The sequence below is a fragment of the Chlorella variabilis genome (genome assembly GCF_000147415.1).
Source record: "Chlorella variabilis unplaced genomic scaffold CHLNCscaffold_1, whole genome shotgun sequence".
NCBI lineage: Eukaryota > Viridiplantae > Chlorophyta > Trebouxiophyceae > Chlorellales > Chlorellaceae > Chlorella > Chlorella variabilis.
Genome location: NW_005435087.1, coordinates 3,054,970 through 3,076,159, shown reverse-complemented (window position 1 = coordinate 3,076,159; position 21,190 = coordinate 3,054,970). Strand labels below are relative to the sequence as shown.

Genomic DNA, 21,190 nt, shown 5'->3' with positions numbered 1-21,190 from the left:
GCGGGTGTGGAAGAGACCTCCGCCCACCTGCTCCTGCTCTGTGAGGCCACGCTGCCGCTGAGGCTGCAGGAGTGGGTGGTGGACCCATCGCTGGTCACCTACCAGCGCTGGCCCAACGGAAAGCTGCGCGACCTGGGCAGCGGCGCCAGGTGGGGAGGCCTGCCCCGCCCGCCTGCTTGCCTGCCTGCCTGCCTGCTTGCTTGCCTGCCTGCCTGCCGGCCCGCCTGCTTGCTCCGCTGGTGTGCCGCCAACCCCATGTGCCGCCCTGGCCACATATCCTCCGTACCGCACCCCACCCGCCTCCCGTACCGCCTCACCGCGCCGCCCCGCTGCACGCATGCGCAGCGGCCACGTCTTCAAGGCCAGCTACAACGGCGAGACGGTGGCGGCCAAGGAAATGGACCTGGGGAAGAGCGCCGCGGTGCAGGAGGCCTTCATCAACGTGTGTGGGCTGCGGCGGCGGTGGCACCTGCGTGTGTGCATGCGCGGGCGTGGTGTCGTGGATGGTGTGTGCCGGCGCGGGTGAGGGGCGGGGCACATGGGGCGGAGCCAGGGCTCGTGGCATGGCAGCAGCGGCATGCCCCTGCGCCGCGCAAAAGTGCACCCCCCCCCCCGCCTGCTGCTGCTGCGACCATATGCCGTGTCCCCCCCCCACACACACACACACCACCCACTGGCACCTGCCTCGCCTGCCTGCCTGCAGGAGGCGATGAGGCTGCAGGCGCTGCGGCACCCCAACCTGGTGGGCTTCTACGGTGTGTGCCTGGCGGGCAGCAAGGGGGTTGTATTGCTGGAGTACTGCGAAGGTGGGTGGCGAGCGGCGGCTTAGTTGGGGCTGCCAGCTGTCGCCCGCTGCCCCAGCGCGGCCTGGTGCCCCTGCCTGCACGCCAAGCCAGCCCTTGCTCGCCCCCTTCGCCCTCCCCTTCCCTTATCCAATCCCCAAACCCTAAACCCTGTCTCGTGCAGGCCGCGACCTACACTCCGCCCTGGGCGTGGTGTCTGCGGGCGGCTCCCAGCGGCTCTTCTCGTGGTACCGCCGCGGGCGGCGCGTGGCCCTGGAGATTGCCAAGGCCCTCAATTACCTGCACTCCAAGGGCATAGTCCACTTCGATGTCAAGTCCAGCAATGTGAGCTGCCGGGCGCCTGGTACACGTTACACGCTGCCGGTGCTGTCGTGGCTTCCCCCGGTCTTTTTTTTGTGGCCGCCGGCAGCTGCGGCCTCGCGCACGCACCAACACCGCGCTGCCCCCTCCTGCCGCCGTCGCAGGTGCTGCTGACGAGCGGCGGTACCGCCAAGCTGGCCGATGTGGCCTTCTCCCGGGAGCTGATCGGGGAGGTACTGCCTGATGTACCGCTCATAGGCACCTTCCCCTGGTAAGCTCCTCCCTCCCGCCAGCAGCAGCGGCGCCACGTGCAGCTGCCGCTCCTTCCGCCGTGCCGCCTTTGCAGCATGGTGCAGCCGTCGCGGCCTGTGCTCCCGACTCTGCGGCTGACCCGCACCACACCCACACGCACTGCACGCCTCCTCCCCTGCCGCCGCAGGATTGCTCCCGAGGTGCTGCTGGGTGGGCGTGAGTGCACTCAGGCTGTAGACATCTTCTCGTTTGGGGGTGAGGCTGCTTCGGTTGCCTGCTTGCTTGTGTGGGCTTGCAGTCTGGTTTCAGCAAGAACAAGCTTGCAGCACAGACTTGCAGCACAGACGCTTCTGAGTTTGACCTGGCATGGAGGCACGGCCCGGGCTGGAGCTACAGCTTGGCATGCGCAGCGGCCCTGCTGCCTTTGCTTCCTGCAAAGGCGACACGGCAGGCAGGCAGCTCGTACACTCCAGCCCGGCCGGCCCCCGACCCCCACCCCCACTCGCGCCGGCACCGCCCACCTGCCAGCCTGCCCGCCGGGCTCTCCGGCGCGCACCCACCCATTCCTGCCATGCTGTGGTCATGCTGTGGTCGTGCTGTGCCTGCAGTGGTGATGTGGGAGATCATCACGGGGGAGGCGCCCAAGCGCGGCGGCATGCGCATGCCCCTGGTGCCAGACGAGTGCCCGCAGGTGGGCAGGGCGGGCGGGCAGGGCGGGGCTGGCGGGGCTGTCTGGCGGGGCTGGCGGGCCGCATCAACGCCACAGCTCCTTTGCCTGGCCGGCTGGTGGGCGGCTGTCTGTGCCAGCTGCACCCCTTCCCTGACCACCACCTCCACACAGACACGCATACCACCACCACCACCTCCACACACACTCGCATACCACCACCTCCTCACACACACACACACACACACACACACACCACCACCATGACCGCCGCCACAGCAGCTCACACCCTCGCCCCCTCCCTTCCCGCCGCAGGACGCCTCCGATCCGATGATGGAGTGCCTGAGCGAGAGCCCCGCGGCCCGCCCCACCGCCGCCCAGCTGCTGCAGCGCCTGGGGGTGATGCTGGAGCGCAGCGGCCGCGGCGGCCCGGCACGCACCCGCAGCTCGGTGGACGGCCTGCCGCGCCGCGCTTCCCTGGACGTGCTGGGCGGCAACGGCGGCGGCGGCGGGCGCGCGTCGTTCGATGTGCTGGGCGGCGCTGGCGGCCGGGGCTCCGTCGATGTGCTGGGCCCGCAGCAGAGCCTCAGCCCCATCTCCAGCCCGGTCGACGGCGACGCGGCCCTGTCCAGCCTCAGCCTCAGCTCGCGCCTGCCGCCCATCAGCAGCCCGGGCAGCAGCGACGCCACCAGCCCGCCGCTGTCGCCGGGCTCGGGCTGACGGGCTGCCAGCCGGTGCCCGGAGTCGGCGGCTTGCCCTGCGGGGCCGTCCGACTGATACGTCCGGCTTTCTGCTACAGCTGACTGTGAAGATCGTAGGCATTCTTCTGGAGCCGGCTCCGAATCCTGCTGTTTGTTAACATAGTTTGATTATGTGGGCCATGCATTTATTGGTAGATTATAGAATCTGCTGCCGCCCTGTATCCTTTCCCGAATCTATCCTGTATCCTCCCCTGAGCTTTCTCCCTCTTGACTTTGCCACACACACACCACCGCCCTCACACGCCCCCTACACCCTCAGCAGCTTCTGCCCCACAGCGCTCTGGCTCACTCTTCCCCTCACCTCCCACCTCCTACTCTCCCCTCTCGCCCAAACCTACCGCGCTGACCCTCCACGCCTCGACCGATCCCCACCCACGCCTTGATCCTTCGCACCCCTCCCTGTGGTCCTTGTCACCCCTCCCTGCTCCATCAACGTTTTTCCATGCTTTCAGCTCTCACCTGCCGGCTCCTGTTTTCCCGCCTTCCCGCTTACACCATTTTTTCAGGCCCCTTGCGGCCCTCTCCGCTGCCTGCCTGTAACCGGCTCTGCACGTCGCCGCTGCTCATGATATGGAGCAGCAAGCTGTGGGAGCAGTCTGAGGCCAAGCATGGCAACCGCCATCGCCAGCACCTGTGTGCTGGTGGCATGTGTACCAGCGGGGAGGGTGCCTCCTCAGCTCCCCCACCAACACTGTGCGCTGCCAGGGAGCTGCGGCTCAATCAGGCGCTTTCCTCTGAAAGGAGCACGTTCCTCCAATTCACAAACAACTGAGTGGGCCCACACATTGGCAGGCGTCGGGGTCTCCCAGGCGGCGCGGGGACGCGATCCGCTGCCGCCGCCTCCCCCACCTGCCGCCGCTGCAGGCCGGCAGGAGCCTCCGACTCGACTGGCCGGCTGCGCGGCAGGCTCTCGGCGCTGGCGCCGCCCGCTGCCTCCACCACTAGGTGGCACCTACTGCTGCAGCTGCCGCCGGCCGGGTCATGCCGCCGTCGCCGCCGCCGCCTCCTGCTGCTGCCGCGGACTGGCCGCCTCGTCCCCGAATGCCAACGCATAGATCTGGTCGTAGTGGGACACAAAGTGTGGATCCAGACCCGCCTTGACGTCCTGCAGAAGGAGGTGGGGCGAGGAGGCAGGGGGAGGGAGCAGGAGGGAAGGAGGGGGGTGTCATTATTGGTTGGCGACAGCGGTGGGGGTGGCGGTGTTGTGAGCGGGTGGGAGGGCCCCAGTGCAAGCCGGGAGTTTAGGGTCGGCAGGCGCGGGTGAGGCGCCAGCCCGCCAGCACGCCGCCATCTGCCACCTGCCAGCACGCCAGCCGGGCAGCTGCATCGTGGTAGGGCGCCGCCCAACCAGCCTGGCAGCCCAGCAGGCAGCCTCCCCACCACACCCCACCCCACCTCTGTAAGTTCCTCCCAGTCCCGCCGGTTGCCCTCTGGGAACACGAGGTGCCGCACGCCTGCATGGGTCGGGGGAGAAAAAGGAGAAGGAAAAGGGTGGGAAGGCGGCACGGAGGGAGCGGGGGGAAGAGTGGGAAGGCGGCACGGGGGAGCAGGTGGCAAGCAACCTCCCGATGCCCCACCACCAGAGAGCGCGCTCAGCCGAGCCAGGCTAGTTGCCGCACACGTCCTGCCGCCCGCAGCTGCCCGCACCACCCCGCTCGCCACGCCCGCCGGCGACCCTCTGCCCGCCCCCGCCAGCCCCGCCCACACGCCAGGCGGGCACCCACCCGAGCGCCGCGCCGCCAGAGTCTTCTCCTTCACGCCGCCAATGGGCAGCACCTTGCCAGTCAGCGTCACCTCGCCTGCACGTGTGCGTGTGTGTGGTGGGTGGGTGGGTGGGTGGGGGGCATGTGTGTGGGTGTGTGGTGTGCATTTCGGCTACTGGCTCGGTGCCCACGCACGCAGGCGGCTGGCGGCCCACCAGCCCCTCCGGTGTGCAAGAGCCAAGCCACCACCACCCAGCCACCAGCCGCTCAACCAAACTGCCCCACACACCCAACCAACCAACCACACACACACACACACACACACAAACACACACAAGCTCAGCCCCCACCCGCCCACCCGTCATCGCCAGGTCTGGCAGCACGGGGCGGTCTAGGGCCAGCGACAGCAGGGCGGTGATGATGGTGCAGCCAGCGCTGGGGCCGTCCTTGGGGGTGGCGCCTGCGGTTGGTTCGAAAGCTTAGGGGTTGTTTAGGGTTTGTTGGTAGGTGTGGAGAGGGCGGGAGCGGAGGAGAGGTAGGCAGGAGGGTGGCTGCCTGCGTGGGTGCTGCCGGCAGGCGGGCACAGGCGGACAGGCGGTGCAGAAACGCCGCGGCACCGCACAGCGAGTGCGGGCAGGCGGCGGGGCAGGCGGCGCTTTCAGGCCGCGCCGGCACGTGCGGGCGGCGGCGGCACGCGGTACCGCCAGGCGAGCGGTACCGGCATGTACTGCAGGCGCCGCACCCGCGGGCACGTGCAGGTGTATGGCATGGTCAGCGAAGAAAGCGGCGGCCTGGCCCTGCATGGACGGCGCCGCCTGCTCCAGGAACTTGCGGGCAAAGGTGTGGGCGATGGCGGCGCTCTCCTTCATCACGTCGCCCAGCTGGCCTGCGGGCGGGGGATAGTGGGGAGGGGCAGGGCGTGGGGACGCAGAGGGCAAGGGACGCAGAGGGCAGGGCGGCGGGATGCAGAGGTGTGTGAGAGAGGGAGAGTGCGCACATGCGTGGCGGTGGCTGTGTGTGTGTGTGCGCGACATGTGCATGTGTGTGGACACATTGCTGGCGGGTGGTTTGGCAGCGGCGAGGCAGCGGCAGCCACCAGGGGCGCGACGAGCGGCTGCCTGGTGTGCCCTCCCCCGCCAAAGTCTGTGCTGCAACCTTGTTCTTGGTGAAACCAGTCTGCAAGCCAACACAAGCAAGCATGTGCAGCAGCCCCCTCCCCACCTGTGGTCTTCAGGCTGCCCTTGCCCTCCCCACGCTCCACCCTGGCGGCCTCCACATACAACGTGCTGCCGCCCAGGGCCGTCCAGGCCAGCCCCATGACCACGCCTGCAGCGGTGCGGGGGTGAGAGGAGGCAGGACGGCGGCGGCGACGGCAGCGGCGGGGAGTGAGGAGTGGGGAGGTGCGTGAGGCAGGCGCATGCATGGCCGGGCCAAGCGCTTGCCGGCACTCCGCAGTGGCGGCGCAGGCGGCTGCGTGCTGAAACACATCCCGCGAGCGAGCGCAACACACATACTGTATAGAATGGGAGCTCGAGCTCTCAAAAGCCGGCACCCAGCACCGTCGTCACCCAGCCACAGGCAGCCGCTGTCCCCCCCCCCTGCCGCTCACCCACGGGCGTCCCCTCTGCGTAGATCTTGTCTGTGGGGTATGGCGGCTGCCCCACATACTCCTTGAGGTCGCCGCCGTCGATCACAATGAGCGGCTCTGCCAGCGCGGTGGCGGCGGCGCCCTCTGCCGACTCAGCCAGCTGCTGCGCCCGGCTGCCGCCGTCGTTCTCGCTGCTGGGGCTGCTGCTGCTGCCAGCGGCGCCGGCCTCGCCTTCCGCCGCCGCCGCCGCCGCCGCCGCCTGCTGCTGCTGCTGGTCGGAGGGCGGTGCCGCCGCCGCCTCTGGCACCACCCCCATGGTGACCAGCTTCAGGGCTGCCTTGCGGTAGATCTTCTCCAGCTGCTTCTTCAGGTTGCGCACCCCCGCCTCCCTGCGGTGGCAGGCAGGGACAAACAGAAGGGTGTGTACGGATCTTGCGTCAGCGGTCTTTGTTGTTGTGTGTAATACCAGAGCAGGCCAAGCAGGGCAGAGGCGAGGGTTGCAGCCCCAGGCCGGCGCCTGGCGCCCACGCGACACATTGGCCCTGCCACACATACACGCCATCACATGCACAGCTGCGGCAGCAGCCCCTGCCACCTGGCATAGTCGTCCACCAGCGCTGCCAGCGCCGCGTCTGTCACTCGCACCGCGCCCTCTGGCACCCCAGCATTGGTGCGCGCCTGCGTAAGTATCCGTTCAACTTAGTCAGCAAGAGACGCACTGTGAGCCAAAACCAGCAAGTGAGCCAAAACCAGCAAGGTAAAAGCAGCCGCAGGCTCGCTGGGGGTGGCACGGCCGGGGACGGCATGCTCGGCCTGCGCAGGCACTGGCACGCCGCCACGGCTGGCGAGGGACAGCCCTGCTGTACTGCACCAGCGTCCCGGCAGTGCCACGCACCTGCGGCTCCAGGTAGGTCCGCGCGATGGCCACCTTCTCGTCAAAGATGTAGCCGCTCAGCCTGCGGTGCGGTACAGGAGGCAGTACGGCCGGCACGGCATGCTCAGCGTGCGCCGTCGTTGGGCCGGCAGCCATGAGACGCAACCTGAGGCGCAGCCCCAACACGGCATTGGACACACAGCAGCTGCCCGCCTTCTGCCTGCGCGTACCGTATGATTTCCATGCGGTCCAGCAGCGGCCCCGGGATCGTGTCCAGCACGTTGGCGGTACACATGAACAGAACCTGCGGTACGATGGAGGAAGCATGAGGTGCAGGTGCAGGGCCCACAGGGGAGTGACACAAGGGGGAGGGGGATGAAGGTGAACAGCGGCAGGCTGGGGCGCGCAGGTGAGACGCGGCAGCAGCAGGCAGCAGCCCACAACAGCCCACAACACACACGCGCTCGCGCAGCCACAGGAAACCAGCGGCCGGCCGGCCAAGCCAGTATAACATTGGACAGGCACACGAGCACAGTCACCAGCTGCAGAGCGCCTGCCCCCACCAAAACCGGCTGTACTACCCAGGCAGTACCACCCCGACGGTACCACCAACCTTGGACAGGTCCACAGGCACATCCAGGTAGTGGTCCAGGAAGCCGGAGTTCTGCTCGGGGTCAAGAAGCTCCAGCAGGGCGGAGGCGGGGTCGCCCTGCGCGGGTGGGAGGCGGGTGGGGTGGGGTGGGGAGTGGGGAGAGGCGTGGTTGGGAGGTGTGAGTGGGAGCGAGCATGTGTGTGTGCAGAGCGTGCAGAGCGTGCAGGGGTGGAGGGGTGGGGTGGGGTGGGTAGGGTGGAGGAGGAGGGCTGGTCAGAGAGGCGAGAACAGATGAGGGCGAGGGCCAGCCGCAGCCTGCCGTGCAGGGACCCGCCGTGCAAGAGCGCACGCCGCGTGCCCAGCAACACCCGGCCAGCGGCCGCCGCCGCGTGGCGCCCCACCTGGTACCCGCGCCCCAGCTTGTCTATCTCGTCTATGAGAACAAAGGGATTGGAGGTGCCGGTGGTCTTCAGGCACTGCACCATCTTGCCGGGCATTGCGCCGACGTAGGTGCGGCGGTGGCCTGCGGGGGCAGGGGTGGGGTTGCACCGGCAGGTCCTTGGGACACCATGCTCATTTCTAAAAAGAGATGAATGATTCGTTGTTACCGTTGCGTGCAACACAGCAGCCGGTATCATGCAACACGGTCCCGCCGGCCGCCGGCCTGCTGGCCGCCCACAAGCACCGCCGCCCAAGCCCTGCGCTTCCCGGCCCGCACATGCCGCCAGCGTCCCCACCTCGCCAGCCAGCTGCCCCAAAACGCACGCTCCCTCTACACCAACTCTGCATGGCCCCTCGCATAGCCCCCCCACCTTTGATCTCCGCCACATCGCTCAGGCCCCCCACCGAGAAGCGGTAGTACTTGCGGTTGAGGGCGCGGGCGATGGAGCGCCCAATGCTGGTCTTGCCCACCCCAGGCGGCCCCACCAGGCACAGAATCTTGCCCTGCGGGGTGGTGGGAGCCGCGCGGTGGCAGAGGGACCGAGGCAGGGGGCAGGGTGGGGGTGAGGGTTGCGCAAGGGCTGGGCGGCAGGGTGCGCAGGCGAGGGGTCGCTGCCCGCCTCAGCGGGAGGCTGCAGCGCTTCTCGGCGAGCGGCGGCAGCACCGGGCTGCTCAGCGCCCCTCAGCTGGCCTCAAAACCCCACCTCCTGCCTCCACCCTCCACGCATCAGCCACAATCAACCACACACCCTCATTCCCCCGCCTCACACACACACGCATTCGTGCTGCTGCACAGCCTGCCGCCAGCCATGCAGCCCCACACGCCCGCCCTCGCCCCGCCTCACACACACACACCTGCGTGCTGCCGCGCAGCTTGCCCACAGCAATGAACTCCAGGATGCGGTCCTTCACATCCTCCAGCCCGTAGTGGTCCTCATCCAGCACCTGCGCAGGGTGCGTGTGTGTGCGCGCGTGTGTGTGATTTTTGGGGCGGGGGCACATGTGTGTGGGAGTGTGAGTGCATGTCTGCATGTGTGCGTGCGCGCGTGTGTGTGCTGGAGGGCAGCCGTGGCAGGCCATGGGCGGGCGACGGGCAGGCCAGCAGCCGGCAACCGCCCACTCCTGCCCCTCGCCGCTACAAGGCCTGCCTCCTTGCACACTGTGCTGGCCCGCGCCAGGCCAGCAGAACGCAGCGGCACCAGCCGGAGCCAGCGACCCACGGCCACACCAGCCGCGCCCGCAAGCGGTACCGCGCCGTCGGCGGCGCACCTGCTTGGCAGCCGTCACCTCCAGCTTCTCCTGGGAGTGCTGGCCCCAGGGAATGGATGTCAGCCAGTCCAGGTAGTTGCGGGTGACGTTGAACTCGGAGGAGGCGGGCTCGATGGCCTGTTGGTTGGTGGCAAATGCAAAAAAAAAAAAAAGAGGTTGGTGGCAAGGCAAGGGTAGCAGGGCAAAAGGTGGTAGCAAGGCAGCAGTACAGGCAGTACAGAGCGGGCCGAGTTGGGAAGAGAGATGGTGGGTGGGCAGAAGGTGTCCGGCTTGGCGGCGGGCCATCAGACGGGCACCAGCGGGTGCCTGCCCGCCTGCTTGCATGTATGCTCCTTCCCAGTTGCCGTGTACTTCCCGCAACAGAACACATTACCGCCACCCCCGGCCCTCCCTCACCTGCAGCTTCTCCAGCTCCTCCTCGATCACCTTCTCGGCAGCTTCCGGGAGGTGCTCCCGCAGCGGCTCCAGCCGCTCCCGGAACCTGCGGGGCGAGAGGCCACGCAGGCAGGCAGGCGGGTGGCGGGTGGCAGGCGGGTGGTGCACGGCGGAGGGCGGCCGCGGGGGCAGAGGCGCCCCAGGCATCGCTTGCAGCCAGTTGGAACCAGTGCGCCCCAGCCCAGGCAGCAACACAGACGCAGCGCCTCATGCCTGCCCCAGGCCCCCAACCCTCAACCATTCCCCATATCACACACACACACACAGGCAGGCAGGCAGGCAGGCAGGCAGGCAGGCAGGCGCCCTCACTTCTGCACCAGCGCCGTCTTCTCGTCCTTCTCCAGCCCCAGCTCCTTCTTGATGCTCTTCAGCTGCAAACAGGGGGAGGACGGGCGGGGGCAGGGGCAGGCAGGGGGGTGTATGCCGATGAGGCAGGCGGGCCGGCAGCAGGTGGGGAGGCGGGCAGGCAGGAGCCGCAACTCCAGCCAGCTCACAAAACCATTGGTGGAGGGCGCCACAAGCAGCAGGGCAGCCATAGGAGGACGGCCACCCGGCCACCTGCCCACCACGCTCTCCCCCCCCACACACCAGCCCCACGCTTAGCCCAGCACACTAGCTGCCCACCACACTCTCTCCCACACACACCAGCAGCCACACGCTTAGCCCCGCCCACCTGCTCCATGAGGAAGTAGCGCCGCTGGTCCTTGGAAATCTTCTCCTCCACCCGCTTGCCTATGTCGGCCTGCAGGGCGGTACGGGGCGGTACAGGGCGTTTACCCAACAACAGCACAGCCAGGGCATGGCATCTCGGCCGCGGTAGCAGCAGCAGTGGCAGGAGGAGCGTGGTGGCGGAGCAGCAGCATAACCACCCTTCCTGCCACACCGACAAGTGCTGCGGCGGGGATTAGCCTCCCACCGCAGCGAAGAGGAGGTGCACAGCGGGACACAGGCCAGCCAGAAGAGCGGGCACCCCACCACCACCACCACCACACACCCAGCCCCACCTGCAGGCGGCACAGCTCCACCTCCTTCTTCAGCAGCACCAGCGCCTGGTGGGCCCTGCGGCGAGGGAGGCATGTGTGTGTGGTGGGTGTTGGCACGGGCATGTGTGTGTGGGGTAGTGGTGGTGGTGGTGGTTGCTGGGTGGGAGAGTCGGGACAGGCGAGGCTGGCCCTGCACTTGAATCCACCGAGCCAGAGCAGCCTGGCTTGGGCCATCATCACCACCACCACCACCACCGCCACCGCCACCACCCCTCCCCAGCCTCCCCACCTCTCCGGCACGCTCAGCTGCTCCAGCACCGCCTGCAGCGCGGCGCTGTCGCCGCTGGTCAGGCTGGTGGCCAGGTCTGCCAGGCGGGACAGGTCGTGGAAGTCGGCGCCAAACTGAGAGGAAAGCACGGGGACGGGAGGAAAGGAAGGAAAGATGAGGCAAGGTGAAGCAGAGGTGGGGTGTGAGTGGTGCGTGTGGGCGTCGGGTGGGAGCAGTGGCGCAGTGGCTGAGAGGATGCGGCGTGCAGCAACGGCAGCAACCATGCATTGGCAGGCACCAGGCAGCACCGACCCACCCACCAAACAGACACCCCCCAGCCCTGCCCCCACCCCACCTGTATGAAGTTGCGCATCTGCTCGTTGTACAGCGGGTGCATGTGCAGCAGCTCCTTGAGGGTGGAGATGATTTCCATGGTGGTCGCCCGCAGCATGTCGTCAGATGCGTTGTACGGCTGCAGGGGGGGGTGGTCATGTGCGCGGCAGATGCGCATGTGTGGATGTGTGTGGGTGGAAGGGTGGTCGTAGGAGCTCCAGCATGGGCAGGGTCGGGCAGGTCCTGGCAAAATGGTGCAGGCCAGGCGCAGCGGGGCAGCACACGCCGACCCACCTGCTCTTTCAGGTGCATGATGGAGACCCGCAGAGGGTCGCGGTCCACCTGCATCGCAGGCAGGCAAGGGGGCAGGCAGAGAGGTAGGGCAGGCGGGAGTCGAGCAGGCAGGCAGGCAGGCAGGCATGATCTGGATCCACCTCCGCACAGCAGCAAGCAGCAGCCCCCTGCAACCCCCAGCAGCCCGCGGGCACCCACCAGGCCCGTCTGCTCGATGCGGCGGTGGCCCAGCAGCAGCAGCTGCGCGCCCTGCTCGTGCGGCACGATGGTGTGCACCTGCGGCGGCCGTGGTGAGAGGGGACGACGGAAAAGGACGAGGTCAGTCAGCCGGCTAGCAATACCTCCTCCATTCCGTCGCTCCTCCTTTCAATGCAGCTGCCACCTGCAAGCAGCTGCAGCATGGCGATCCAGGGCGGAGCCGGCCTACAAGGCTGCTCAGGGACCCTGGAGCCCTTGACACCGCCTGCGGGCTGCCTCTCTTTACCTGCGCAAACGTGCCTATGGAGTGCAGCAGCTGCGAGGGATCCTCCACCTCCTCCTCGGCCGCCGCCAGCGCCGCGTCGGGGGCCGCCTCGGCGGCGCCTGCAGGGAGACAGGCAGGAGTTGTGTGTTGCAGGGTCTAAGCCGGAGGCTGGCAGGGGCGCCATCGGCAGAAGAAGAAAGGAGTTCCTGGCAGCGTGCAGGAGCCTGGCAGCATGCCAGCCAGGCACCAGCCAGCCACAGCCCAGCAAGCCAGGAAACCAGGCCAGTCCCAGGGTGCAGCAGCCCGGGGCGGCGTACCCAGCAAGTCGTCCTGCAGCGAGACATTGACCTCGCCCGCCGCGGCCGCCGCCGGGCCGCCGCTCTTCCGCATGAAAGCACCCACGTACGCCTGCGCCCTGCAGCGACAGGCGCTGGAGGGGTTGGTGCCGCTGCATGTGGGGCAGCCCCACCTCCGCTGCGCCAGCTGCACAGCGAGCAACCGCTGGACCGTCCCAGCGCAGCAGCTCCCATTCGATGCGAGGCAAGCGGCGCGGCCACAAATGGCGAAACGAACACCGCCCCTGCCTCCTCATGATCCCTGCCATGGAGGAACGGCACACAGGAGCAAGCCCAAGCCCATCCCCAGGCTGCCGCACCCCCCGACACAGAGGGATGGCATACAGAGCAAGCCCCAGCCCCTTCCCAGAGTGCCGCAACCACCCCCAGACTCCTCGGCTCCCATCACGGCATGGGGCAGCCCAGCCCAGCCATGTGCTCCAAGGCAGCACAGCCCGCTGCAGCCACAGCCAACCCACCCCTGCCTCCGCAGGTCCATAAGTTCCTTGATCAGCTTGTTGCTGGTGACGGTGACAGGCATGATGCCGCCCGGAAACAGCGGCTTCATCGCCAGCGGCACCGCCAGCACCTGCGCGGGTGGCAGGGGCGGGATGGCATGGGTGGGAGGTGGTTGGGTTGGGCAGGGGTGGTGGGAGGCAGGGAGAGGCGGCTGCGAGCGCGGTCTACACAACGCAAGCGGCATGCGCAGCGACATGAACGTAGGCTGGCTGGAAGGGTGCAGCGGGGGTGTGCACATGGGCCAGTGGCGCGCCGCACCTCTCGGTAGCGGCTCTCGGGGTTGTTGGGAACCAGCAGCCCGCCGCCGCCAGAAGCCGCCTCGGAGCTGCTGCCGCTGCTGCCGCCGGCGGCGGCGCCGCCCTCGCCACTCGCCTCGCTGGCCGCGCAGCTGGTGCTGTTGCTGCTGGGGCGCCGCGGCGCCGCCTGGTTGCCGGTGAGGCTGCAGCAGCAGGCAAGGCAGGGAGGCGGGCAGGGAGATGGGCCGGGCGGCTCGGCAGGGGAGCCAGGAGCTCTGTTGCGTTGGTGCCAAACCAACCTGCGGTTCAGCCAGGCATGCAGCTGTCACCGCAAAACAGCTGAGGAACGGCATGGCTGGGGACTCACTAGCGCCAGAAGCGGGCCACACCCGACTCGCTGCCGCCGCTGCCGCTGGCGCCGCCGCCGCCCTCGCTGAACTGGCGCCACTGGCCCTGCTGCTGCAGCAGCGGCCTGCCTGGTTGCTGACAGTGGTGCAGCCGCTGCGCCTGCTGCTGGGCCCAGCGCCGGCCAGCCGTGACGCTGCCTGGAGCGCAAAACAGGTCCGCCGCCAGCACGACCACGCTGCCGCTGCCGCCGCCGCTGCCGCCGCCCAGCAGCAGCACTGCCCGCCGGCACTGCTGCATTGGCCCGGCGTCTCCTGCTGCACCTGGTGGATGCCTGTGTGAGCGGGCAGATGGCTGCCGGTGTGCCGGTGTCTAGAACCCGAGTGCCACGCAGCAGGGGCTCCCACAGGCCCCGCGCTGATCCTCAATCACGCCCACGTGCGTCAGACGTTGATGGGGAGGAATGGGTGTGGCTCTGTCATGCCTTTGGGCGCCAAGAAAGTCGGAGAAAATGAAGGCTGCCCATGGGGCCTTGTCGGCTCTGTTCAGCCTCACTCTTGGCATCTGCGTGGCTCGGTTCATCCGCAATGCGCACCTGAGCCGCCAACGAGGCCAAACACGCCTGCCGATCGGCGGAGCCAGCGTGTGGCCAGCGACCCCCGCCCCCCAGTCATGGCGCAGCACGGCGGGGACGCGGGCGACGAGGTGTTCAGCCCCGCTGCCTACCTGCAGACAGTACTGCGCAGCGGCAGCGGCGTCTTCAGCCCGCACGTCTTGGACAGCGGCGAGCTGTGGGCGGCGGCGGCAGCAGGCCACCCGCTGGGCTGGGGCGTGTATGCCCTGCTGGGCTGGCTCGCCTGGCTGCTCCTGCAAGGTGGGTGCTGCCAGGGCGTTGGGTGGCAGGGCAGCCAGGAGGTGGGTGCTGCCGGCTGGTCCGGGGGGGCAAGTGTTGACCAAGCAGCAGTTGGGCAGCGTCTGGCCTGCACACCTTGGTTCACGCCAGGCCGCTGTCGGCCCGCCTTCCGTGCAGCTCCCTGGCGCGCCCTGGTCCGCGCTCTGCAGCGCCGCGCCGGCTTTGGCGGCGGCGGCGGCGTGCCGGCGCTGCTGCCGCTACGCCGCCCGCTCACCCCGCTGCTGCGCACGTATCTGTATGGCACCTCCGCCGCCCTGCTCTGGATGCTGCACCTCAACCCAAAGGAGTTTCAGGTGAACAGGCTGAGCATCTGCCTTTGTTGTGGCCGGCTTTCTTTGCCGCGCGGGGCGCCACACCAGGTTGTGCCAGGTTGGCAGCAGGTTTGAGAACCAAGCGTGCGCACTTGCCGCAGCGGGTGCTGGATGGTTACCGCCACGCCGGGTGCCGCTGCACTTGCGCCACACTCGGCCCCGCCGTGCCAAACTTCAGTTGCCTTCCTGCCTGTACCGCCTGCTCGTACCGCAGTCATGGGAAGATGTGTACTTCTTCTGCGGCGAGCAGTACCAAAACTGCTCCTCCACCTTCCGCTGGAACTCCCGGTGAGTTGGGGCAGTACAGCCTGCCCGCCCTTACCGCTAGCGCTGCCAGGAAACCGCCGCCGGTTTGGCTTCAGCTTTCCTCAGCCGTGGCGCCGCCTGGCCAGCGCACGCCCCCGGAACTTGACCCAACCTCTCCCCTGTCCTCCTCTGTCCCCTGCTGTGCTGCCTCCCTGCCCCGCAGCGGCTGGATGCAGGCCCTTGTGCTGTGGAACTTTGTGCTGTCCAGCGCGTTGCTGGTGCAGAAGTTTGTGATTGCGTGGGGCCTGGGCGGCCTGCTGCCGGGTGCGGGCTAGTGTGGTGCAGATGCATCGGCTGCCGCCATGGATGCACCCGTGCCTGCCCAGCCATGGCGGTAGCTGGTGGCATGCAGCCGGTGCATGCGCAGCTGCGTGGTGCGCACAGTAATACTGTGCCACAGGCGAGAGGAGCTCCAGCATTCTGGTGGCTGCTGCCCGGCTGCAGGGGAGGAGGTGGTGACGCGGGAGAGCTTCATCAGCATCGCTTGGCGTCTGGTGCCGTACTGGATGAACCAGGTGGGATGCCGACCCACAGCACCGCCTCTCTGATGGGAGCCCGTGTTTGGGACCGGCTGTGTCGAGGCACTTGGGCGCGCCGGGAGCTGCGCTGTGCAGCTGAGGTGACACCCCATTCGACCTGCCTCTGCTCACCCGCTGCTTGCCTGCCTGCCTGCCTGCCCGCCTGCAGTGGGAGCAGCAGTGGGGCGCCGAGTGCAGCTCCATGCTGTTTGAGCTGCCCCACTTTGCGCTGGAGCTGCTGGTGGTGCTGCCCTGCGTGCAGGCAAGCGCTGGGAGCTGCACTGCTGCTGGTGGTGCTGCCTGTGCGCCGTGGTTTGTCTGTCAGAACGAGGCGCGGGAGGGAGGCGTTGCATGCCTGCTGTGCACTGAGCATGCTTGGCTGCGCAGCAGAGCGGGAGGTGTTGGGAGGTGCATGCTGCTCGCTCATCGTGATGCTGTTTCGCGAGCCTCAGCACTGCAGCAGGCAGTGCAGGCGCACACCAGCTGCATTGCCACAAGGAAGCCCGCAGCAACTGTCAAGGACCATCACCCGCTGCATCTGCTGTGCTGCCGAGCTCCTTTTGCAATAGCTGCATGCTGCTGCCGCCACTGCCGCCATGCCGGCATCATTGCTTCTCTCAACTCCCCATGCCACACCGCGCCGCTGCCGCCTCCCCCGATCGCATCCGCCCCGCAGATTATGTGCGGCCGGCTGAGGGTGATGGCGCAGCCGCACGTGCGGGAGCCTGCCGCCGCAGCGGGCCCGCCCCACGCCGCCCCGGGCCCAGCCGCAGCGCCCGCGCCGGCTGCGGCAGATGCAGATGCAGCAGTAGGGGGCGGCTGGGTGCCTGATGTCATGGCCTGCCGCTGGCGCCGCGCCCCCGACCAGCGCCGCCTGATGCCCCGCCTGCGCGCCAACAGCCGCGCCATGGCTGTGGCGGCGCTCATACTGGCGGTGGCCGCCACCAACAGCCTGGTGGTGCCGCTGGCGCTGGAGAGCCAGCCCGCCTCCTCCAAGCGGTGAGAGGGGCTGCAGGGCTTGGGAGGGGGCCGCTCGCTGCGGGAGCTCTCCTTGTATACCGAAGCGTGTGCGGTGTTCTGGGCAGGCGGGCAGCCTCTGCCGATCAACGGGCACCTCACCATGTTGCCCATTCCAGCATGCCAGCCTGCCTATCCTGCCTGCCCCTGTGCCCTGCCTGCAGGGCCGACCAGATCCTTCGGTTCTCAAAGGAACTTTCTTTCCTGGTCACCACCGGGCGCCACGCCGACACCGCTCTGTGGTACCAACGTGTGGCTGCCGCCGCCGCCGCGGCAGCTGCCACGCAGCCGCCGCAGCAGGAGCACGCAGAGGGCGTGGCGGCTGGCCAGCTGCCGTGGGTGGCGGCGGCGGCCGGCAACCAGAGCAGTGACGCCAAGGATGCCGAGGGCGCGGCCGCTCCGGCGCCTGCCCCGGCGGCAGCCCCCTCTGGAAGCGTCAGCGGCTACGGTGGGGGAGATGGCGGCGGCGGCGGCGCCGAGGGCGCGGCCGGCTACCTGGCTGCTGCGCTGGAGGGCAGCAGCAACAGCTCCAGGCTAGACGCCAAGCTGGCGGTGTGGAGCACGCTGTGGCAGCCGCTGCTGCCGCAGCACTGGCTGCGTGCCGTGCTCGCGGCAGGTGCGCCGGCGCCCGCGGGGCCTCCCGTGCTTTTATCCTCCCCTCTGCCTGTGCTTGCCTGGGGCCTGGCTGCTGAGCCGTTGGCTGGCCTGGCCTGCTCTGGCACACCACCCTCGCTTCCATGCACGCACGCTTGTCCTCTGCCCCGGTTCCCAGCTTCGCCCACCCACCCACCCCGACCCCGGTACCGCGGTACCGCCTGCAGACGTGAGCGAGGTGGCGGCCCTCAACCCGGCCTACCTCTCGGCCCTGCAGTTTGCCGAGCACGGCGAGTCGGCGGCGCTCAGCCAGCAGCTGCACGCGGCGGCCAACGACCCGCGGGCCGCCGCCGCCGCCGCCGCGGCGCTGCGGCGCCACCGCGAGGGCGCCGGCGCGCCCGCGCTGCCTGCCGGCGGCGGCGACGCCACCGTGCAGCTGCTGCTGATGTCGGCCATGGTGGCGGGCATAGATGCCAAGCAGGCGCCGCTGCGCCTCAAGTCTGCGGCAGCCGCGGAGGGCGGCGGCGCGGGCCCGGAGGCCGCCGCACTCCTGGGCGACCTAACCTGGCTGCGCCAGCAGCAGCGCATGTACGCCACCAAAACGGAGCTGCCCGGGGGTGCGGGCGGCACGGCGGCGCTCGACGGCAACGCCACCTGGCTGCAGCAGCAGCTCATGGCTCCGGTTTACAGGTGGGGGTGGGGTGGGTGGTGTGTGTGTGCTGTCGGTGCATCGGCGGCCGTCCGCACCCCGCCCGGCGCGTCCCCAGGCTGCCAACCCGCCGCGCCTCCCCGCCCCTCCGCCCGCAGGCTGCTGCACAAGCACTGCGTCGAGCTGGAGCGCATGCGCAGCGCAGGTCGGGATGGCATCCTGCGCCTTGTTTCGCCTGCTGCGCGCGGCGCGAGCAAGGCGCCCGCTTTGCCCTCTCTTTGGTCTCCGCCTCCCACACCACACCTGCCTGCCTGCCTGCCTGCCTGCCTGCCTGCCTGCCTGCCTGTTACCCCCTTGCAGACCACCACCGCCTGATTCCGCTGGTTGAGATCAGCCTGGCAATCATGCGCCTCTCATGCGAGCGCTTCTTCTCGCTGCTGGCGGTGAGGAGGGCGGGGAGCGGGGCGGCGACAATGATGTTGCGGGGAAGGGGGTGGTGGAGGCGTTGGGCACGGCTGGCACAGCCGCGCGCGCCATCGCTGTATCGCCGTACCGCCCGCAGGTGTTCCTCGGCTTCCTGCTGTACCGCGACCCTCCGCGGTACGCGCAGCGCCTCATCCGCGCCGTCGCTGCCATCGCCGCCGTGTTTCAGGTGCGCCCGGTGGGGTGAGAGGGGTGTGTGCGTATTGGTATTGGTGTGGTGATGGTGAGGCAGGGTGGCAGGGCCTGCTGCCCCTAGCACCTGTGCAGCACCTGCCCGTCGCTGTCCGCATCGCATCCTCCCTCTAATTATTGCACCCTCCCTCTGCCTCCCCTGCCTCTCCCCCTGTACTCTCTTCCCTCACCCCCTACACCTCCCTGCTCCCCCTGCCCCCCCCCACACACACACCTGCAACCGCAGCTGCTGGTCCTCTACTCCTTCCCCGCCATCTGCTGGGCCTACGGGGCGGGCGCCCTGTTCAGCAGCTTTGTGTCGCTGGTGTTCTGGACAGGGTGCGCCGCCGGCTGGGGGGTGCCGGCTTGGGGGTGTTGGCTGGAAAGAGCCGCGGCTCCTGCTGGCCGCTGCGGTTGGGGTGGCCACTGCACGCTGCGGGTGGCTGCTGCAGTGCTGCTGCCGCTGCGACGCTGCTGCTGCTGCTGGTGCTGGCGTCGTGGTGCGCTGCAGCCAGCCTGCTGTGCCCCTGCTGCATCCTGACTGCGCGCCTCACTCCTGCCTTACCTTCCTTCCTCCCCTCTGCCCCCTAAACCGCACCCCACGCAGCCCGCTGGTGCGCACCGTGGAAAGGATGCGCAACGCCGCCACCAGCGTGCAGCCGCAGCAGTGGCGGGCTGCCACGGCGGCAGAGGTGGAGCGCATGGCGGGGCAGTGCGCCATCTGCTGGGGCGACATGCCGGCCGCTGGCGCTGGCGGCGCCGGCGGCAGGCACAGCAGGCGGCCGAGCGCGGCCGAGCAAGCGGCGGCGGCAGCAGGGAGCCCTGTCGGGCCGGCAGCGGAGGCGCAGGCCGGGGCAGCGCCGGTGGCTGTGCCGGAAGGGCCGCCGGCGGCCGCACCTGCAGCAGCAGCGGCGGCGCCTGCCGCCGCCGGCGAGCCCGGCGCCGCCGCTGCCGCCGGCCCCACGAGCGCCGCGGCGGCGCTGCCCTGCGGCCACGCCTTCCACCGCGACTGCCTGCAGCAGTGGCTGCAGCAGTGCTATGCGTGAGTCGCATGGGGCCAAGCAGCACAGCAAAGGAGCATTCACACCCAGTCTGCCTGTCGCCTTGCTCGCTCGCTCGCCTGCTTGCTTGCTGGGTGTGTTTCCCTGACTGCCGTGCCTCCCTGCTTGCATGCTTACCTGGCCTGGCCCTGCCCCGTCCCTGCCCCCTGCCCCGCCCCCTGCCCTACCCACCTGTGCCTGCAGCCAGGGCCGCGGCGCCACCTGCCCGATGTGCCAGGCCAGCGTGGCGCTGCGGGTGCGCTACCACATGCCCTGGCACCGAGGCCCGCCGGACGGGCAGGACGGCGAGGGCGGCGACGCGGCGGCGGCGGCGGCAGCCGCGGAGGGCATCCCGGGGATCCAGGCCCTGGTGAGGGCGCTGCAGGTGAGAAGGGCGAGGGCGCCTTCTATCTTAGAGCAGGCCAGCGTGACGGCCCTTGATTAGAGAGAGGGGGAAGGTTTGGGGCTGTGCTCGGCCTGCTGCGGATGCCGCCGACTGCGGCTGTCGCCGTGCGGCGTGGCCCCGCCGCTCCCTCGCTCGCCGCCCCGCGGACCTCGCTCGCGTTTGCATGCTGCCAGCTGAATCGTCGTTCTCCCTTTCCTTTCGCATGCCGCCCCCGCAGGACGACTTCCGCGCCCGGTTTGAGCCGATGCTGGATGTGGCGGCGGCGGGGGCCGAGTTGGGCGCCCCATTTTTTAGGATTGTAGGGCCTTAAGCGCCGGCCGGCAGACCATGCCTGCGTTGCACGTGGGGGAGAAGGGTGCTGGCACGGGTGTTGCGTGGACGCTGACCTCGGCCCCGCGCTGTCTTGGCTGTGCGATTCGCTGCCTGCAGGCGCACGCCTGGCCGGCGCAGGATGCGGTGCTGCCGCCGCCGCCGCAGGCGGCGCCACTTGAAGATGCCCCGCAGCAGGGGCAGGGGCAGGGCCCCGTGGCGGCAGGGGCTGTGCCGGGGGCTGCCCCGCCAGAGGCGCCACCTGCAGCCGCCCCAGCGCCGGGAGCAGCGGTCGGGGTGCCTGCAGCCGCGGCCGGCGTCCCTGCAGTGGGAGGGGCGGCACTGGAGGTGTCTGCGCAGGAAGGGGTGGAAAGGATGGGCGCTGGCTCGGCCCAGGCGGCGCCCCAGGAGGGTGCCCCGCTGCCGCTGCTGCCGCTGCAGCTGGAGCATGATCCACAGCAGCAGCAGCAGGAGGAGGAGAAGGAGGAGGGCCCCCAGCAGCAGACCGGCAGGCGCCCCGCCCCGGAGCCAGCCGCGCTCGCAGGCCGGCAGCAGGAGCAGCAGCAGGGGCGCAGGCGGGGGCTGCTGGCCCGGCTGCTGCGCAGGCGGCCCCGGGGCGGAGGCGCCGGCTGAAGCCTGAACCGAGGCTCGAGGCGACGGCCGAATCTCGACCTGGACCCACACGGCAAGCGCTTGCCCAGCTCCCTGCTTGAACACACACATGGACAGACAAGCCTCTGCTGACGGGGCGGTTCTTTGCTTGATGTCTGGCTCCCCGAACACTGTTTTGACTTAAGCTGGTGCAATGCTGGAGAGCGTGCCGGTTGCAGGAAGCGCCAGCTCAGCACGTGAGAGAGAGAGGGGCAGGTTGGACGGAGTAAAAGAGGATAGATGAGACAGCTAGCACCCAGTGCGGAGAGCGAGCAGGGAAGCAAGGGGGGGTCCTGACGCCGGCGTTGGCGGCGCTTACTGTTCTGGTGCGAGGTAGAAAGGGGGGGGGGGGGGGGGGGGG

The 21,190-nt window shown here is 69.2% G+C and overlaps 3 protein-coding genes across 3 annotated transcripts in view; 2 read left to right on the top strand and 1 right to left on the bottom strand.

The window, feature by feature from the left end:
* CHLNCDRAFT_56636 (hypothetical protein) overlaps window positions 1-3,336 on the top strand; it is a gene marked incomplete at its 5' end in the record, with an annotated part of 6,904 nt that extends 3,568 nt beyond the window's left edge. The window contains 8 exons of the mRNA XM_005852225.1: window positions 70-149; window positions 346-442; window positions 704-806; window positions 967-1,127; window positions 1,268-1,374; window positions 1,543-1,610; window positions 1,964-2,046; window positions 2,338-3,336. Coding sequence (XP_005852287.1) covers window positions 70-149; window positions 346-442; window positions 704-806; window positions 967-1,127; window positions 1,268-1,374; window positions 1,543-1,610; window positions 1,964-2,046; window positions 2,338-2,742 — 1,104 coding nt within the window. The 3' untranslated portion in view covers window positions 2,743-3,336. The remainder of the gene's footprint in view (window positions 1-69; window positions 150-345; window positions 443-703; window positions 807-966; window positions 1,128-1,267; window positions 1,375-1,542; window positions 1,611-1,963; window positions 2,047-2,337) is intronic.
* A 168-nt stretch (window positions 3,337-3,504) lies between these two features.
* Window positions 3,505-12,384, bottom strand: CHLNCDRAFT_33715 (hypothetical protein). Its single transcript, XM_005851910.1, has 25 exons — window positions 12,344-12,384; window positions 12,048-12,145; window positions 11,762-11,839; window positions 11,564-11,611; window positions 11,292-11,408; window positions 10,958-11,070; window positions 10,690-10,744; window positions 10,359-10,427; window positions 9,995-10,056; window positions 9,647-9,731; window positions 9,251-9,367; window positions 8,837-8,926; window positions 8,353-8,485; window positions 7,942-8,063; window positions 7,562-7,657; window positions 7,179-7,252; window positions 6,970-7,030; window positions 6,670-6,752; window positions 6,096-6,463; window positions 5,708-5,812; window positions 5,229-5,372; window positions 4,845-4,946; window positions 4,508-4,582; window positions 4,179-4,237; window positions 3,505-3,888 (listed from the first exon to the last, which is right to left on the bottom strand). The coding sequence occupies exons 4-25, from the start codon at window positions 11,579-11,581 to the stop codon at window positions 3,763-3,765; spliced, it is 2,274 nt and encodes a 757-aa protein (XP_005851972.1). The 5' UTR covers window positions 11,582-11,611; window positions 11,762-11,839; window positions 12,048-12,145; window positions 12,344-12,384; the 3' UTR covers window positions 3,505-3,762.
* A 1,749-nt stretch (window positions 12,385-14,133) lies between these two features.
* On the top strand, window positions 14,134-20,811 carry CHLNCDRAFT_133698 (hypothetical protein; the record flags this gene model as incomplete). Its single annotated transcript, XM_005852224.1, has 17 exons — window positions 14,134-14,335; window positions 14,492-14,667; window positions 14,900-14,973; window positions 15,155-15,255; window positions 15,436-15,506; window positions 15,679-15,765; window positions 16,186-16,508; window positions 16,691-17,142; window positions 17,348-17,810; window positions 17,928-17,974; window positions 18,130-18,212; window positions 18,332-18,421; window positions 18,671-18,762; window positions 19,031-19,465; window positions 19,668-19,848; window positions 20,087-20,167; window positions 20,299-20,811. The coding sequence occupies 17 exons, from the start codon at window positions 14,134-14,136 to the stop codon at window positions 20,809-20,811; spliced, it is 3,471 nt and encodes a 1,156-aa protein (XP_005852286.1).
* Between the last annotated feature and the right edge of the window lie 379 nt (window positions 20,812-21,190).

Bases quoted from the DNA above. Each gene is read 5' to 3' on its own strand.
- CHLNCDRAFT_33715 (XM_005851910.1), bottom strand. The intron at 8,927-9,250 runs GTGCGCCGCCGA...CACCCTGCGCAG, and splicing joins AGGTGACGGCTGCCAAGCAG to GTGCTGGATGAGGACCACTA. The intron at 3,889-4,178 runs GTGGGGTGGGGT...CTCCTTCTGCAG, and splicing joins ACTGGGAGGAACTTACAGAG to GACGTCAAGGCGGGTCTGGA.